General features: G+C 42.8%; 1 protein-coding gene across 1 annotated transcript; it reads left to right on the forward strand.

The window, feature by feature from the left end:
• Window positions 1-689: 689 nt before the first annotated feature.
• Window positions 690-1598, forward strand: LOC137308250 (probable G-protein coupled receptor 139). The gene has a single exon (XM_067977083.1). The coding sequence runs from the start codon at window positions 690-692 to the stop codon at window positions 1596-1598; it is 909 nt and encodes a 302-aa protein (XP_067833184.1).
• Window positions 1599-1876: the final 278 nt, after the last annotated feature.

Genomic DNA, 1876 nt, shown 5'->3' on the forward strand with positions numbered 1-1876 from the left:
TGGGAGATTCCACTTTCCATTTGTAAAGAATGTTTTAATTGTGTAATTTCTTAAAATGTCCAATAACCGTTTCAACTATTTCTCTGAATTCAATGCCTCAGACCAAAAAATCAACTTCTCTGAGTCTATTTGTTAAATGACTGTAACTAATGCTAGTTATGGTGCAACATGATTGACTCCCTGGACGATTGATGTGTGTATAAATGTAGGAATCCCTTCCATTGCCTCAGCTGTACACTGGTCAGAGTCGTGTCAGGTCCTGGAGATTTATCTATTCTCACAGAAAATGGGGCAACCAACTATTCTGCTGATAAAACAGATTTACTACCCGATTCTCGCAGCCGTCCGTGTCCCAGGTGAGCCGTTGTAACCTGTTTCTTGTCAATCTGTGTTAACTGTATCACTGTTCTTATTGCATGATCGATAAGGTAACGTTTTTCCCAAACGTCAGCGTTTCAGTGGATTTCGTGACCGTCTTGTCTCCCCGTGCAGAGTGAGCGCTGCAGCAGCTCATTATAATGTGTGGGTCGGTTTCCAAAGGTAGTGACTCGAATATTAATCCTGCTCTCACACTGGTCCGTGTTGATAATCACACCGAATGGAGCAAAATGCTTTCAACAGGTATCTCCACATATATTTCAAACAGTGGAATATTATTTCTCTCCTCTCTCTTTCTTACAGCGAACTTGATGACAATTGTGATTCTCTCCCGAGAAAACTGCGGCCTTTCCAAGTGTATCTCTGTCTACATGGTGGCCATGGCAACAGGAGATCTACTGGTCATGATCATCAATATTATAGTTTATTATATTTTCAATTATCACTTCCCACTTTCATTCCTCTCCAACACTCCCGTGTGTAGGTTCATTCTATACATGACTGTTATCGCCCTCGATTTGTCTGTTTGGTTCACCGTCTCCTTCACATTTGACCGTTTTGTTGCTCTCTGCTGCCAGAAGTTTAAAAACAAGTATTGCAACGAGAGAACTGCGGCCGCGGTTATAACAACGGTCTCGTTTCTGATCTTTTTAAAGGACATCCCCTTTTTTTTTGCATTTGAGCCTCACCACATAATTAACAAAGTGCAGTGGGGCTGCCGGCCAAGAGTGGCAATTTTCTCCTCCCCTCAAGGTGCAACGTACGTCTGGTTTCACGTCATCTCGCTCATTTGTCTTCCTTTTTCATTGATTGCCTTGTTTAATTATTTGACCATCAGACGGATTTTAGTGGCTAATAGAAAGCGCAGGGGTCTGCGGGGACACAGCAGTGAGAATCAGTGTGATCCAGAGATGGAGAACCGAATGAAATCCATCATTTTACTCTTCACTGTGTCGGGCAGTTTTATACTGTTGTGGCTGACAGCTCTAGTGACTTTTGTAAGCACCGGACTGTCAAACCCCAATTATTACCGAGGTGACCACACAAACCCAGGATATATCGCCACCGAAGCCGGAGCTATGCTGAAGCATTTGAGTTCCTGTCCAAACACCTGTATTTATGCAGCTACCCAGAGGAAATTGAGAGAAGAGCTGAAGAAGCTGCTGAAATCTCCCTGGACACTGATTCTAAGATTGGTTGGAACACGAACTCCGAACTAGACCTCCCTTTGGAACATTAGAATTCAGTTTTAGCACCAATTCTATCTTAGACTGGGGTTCCCTCTCCTAACAGATTATTTAATGACGGTTCTTGTAAAAACTCACAGGTACGCGATTATATTTCCTGCACTTTATAGAATCTAGCGCCAACTTTGACCGCGGGTTTCGACAGTTCATTGGCCGACTGACTCCTGACAAATAAGGACAGTCCCCCTTAAGTATGAAAAGTGTCAGTGATGTAGTGAACTTTATTAGTGGAATAGAATATTTGATCAACG

Source organism: Heptranchias perlo, unplaced genomic scaffold (assembly GCF_035084215.1).
Source record: "Heptranchias perlo isolate sHepPer1 unplaced genomic scaffold, sHepPer1.hap1 HAP1_SCAFFOLD_125, whole genome shotgun sequence".
NCBI classification, from domain to species: Eukaryota; Metazoa; Chordata; class Chondrichthyes; order Hexanchiformes; family Hexanchidae; genus Heptranchias; species Heptranchias perlo.

What these genes read in the sequence shown, in the direction of transcription:
- LOC137308250 (XM_067977083.1), top strand. Translation starts at nt 690, where the DNA reads ATGACAATTGTGATTCTCTCCCGAGAAAACTGCGGCCTTTCCAAGTGT.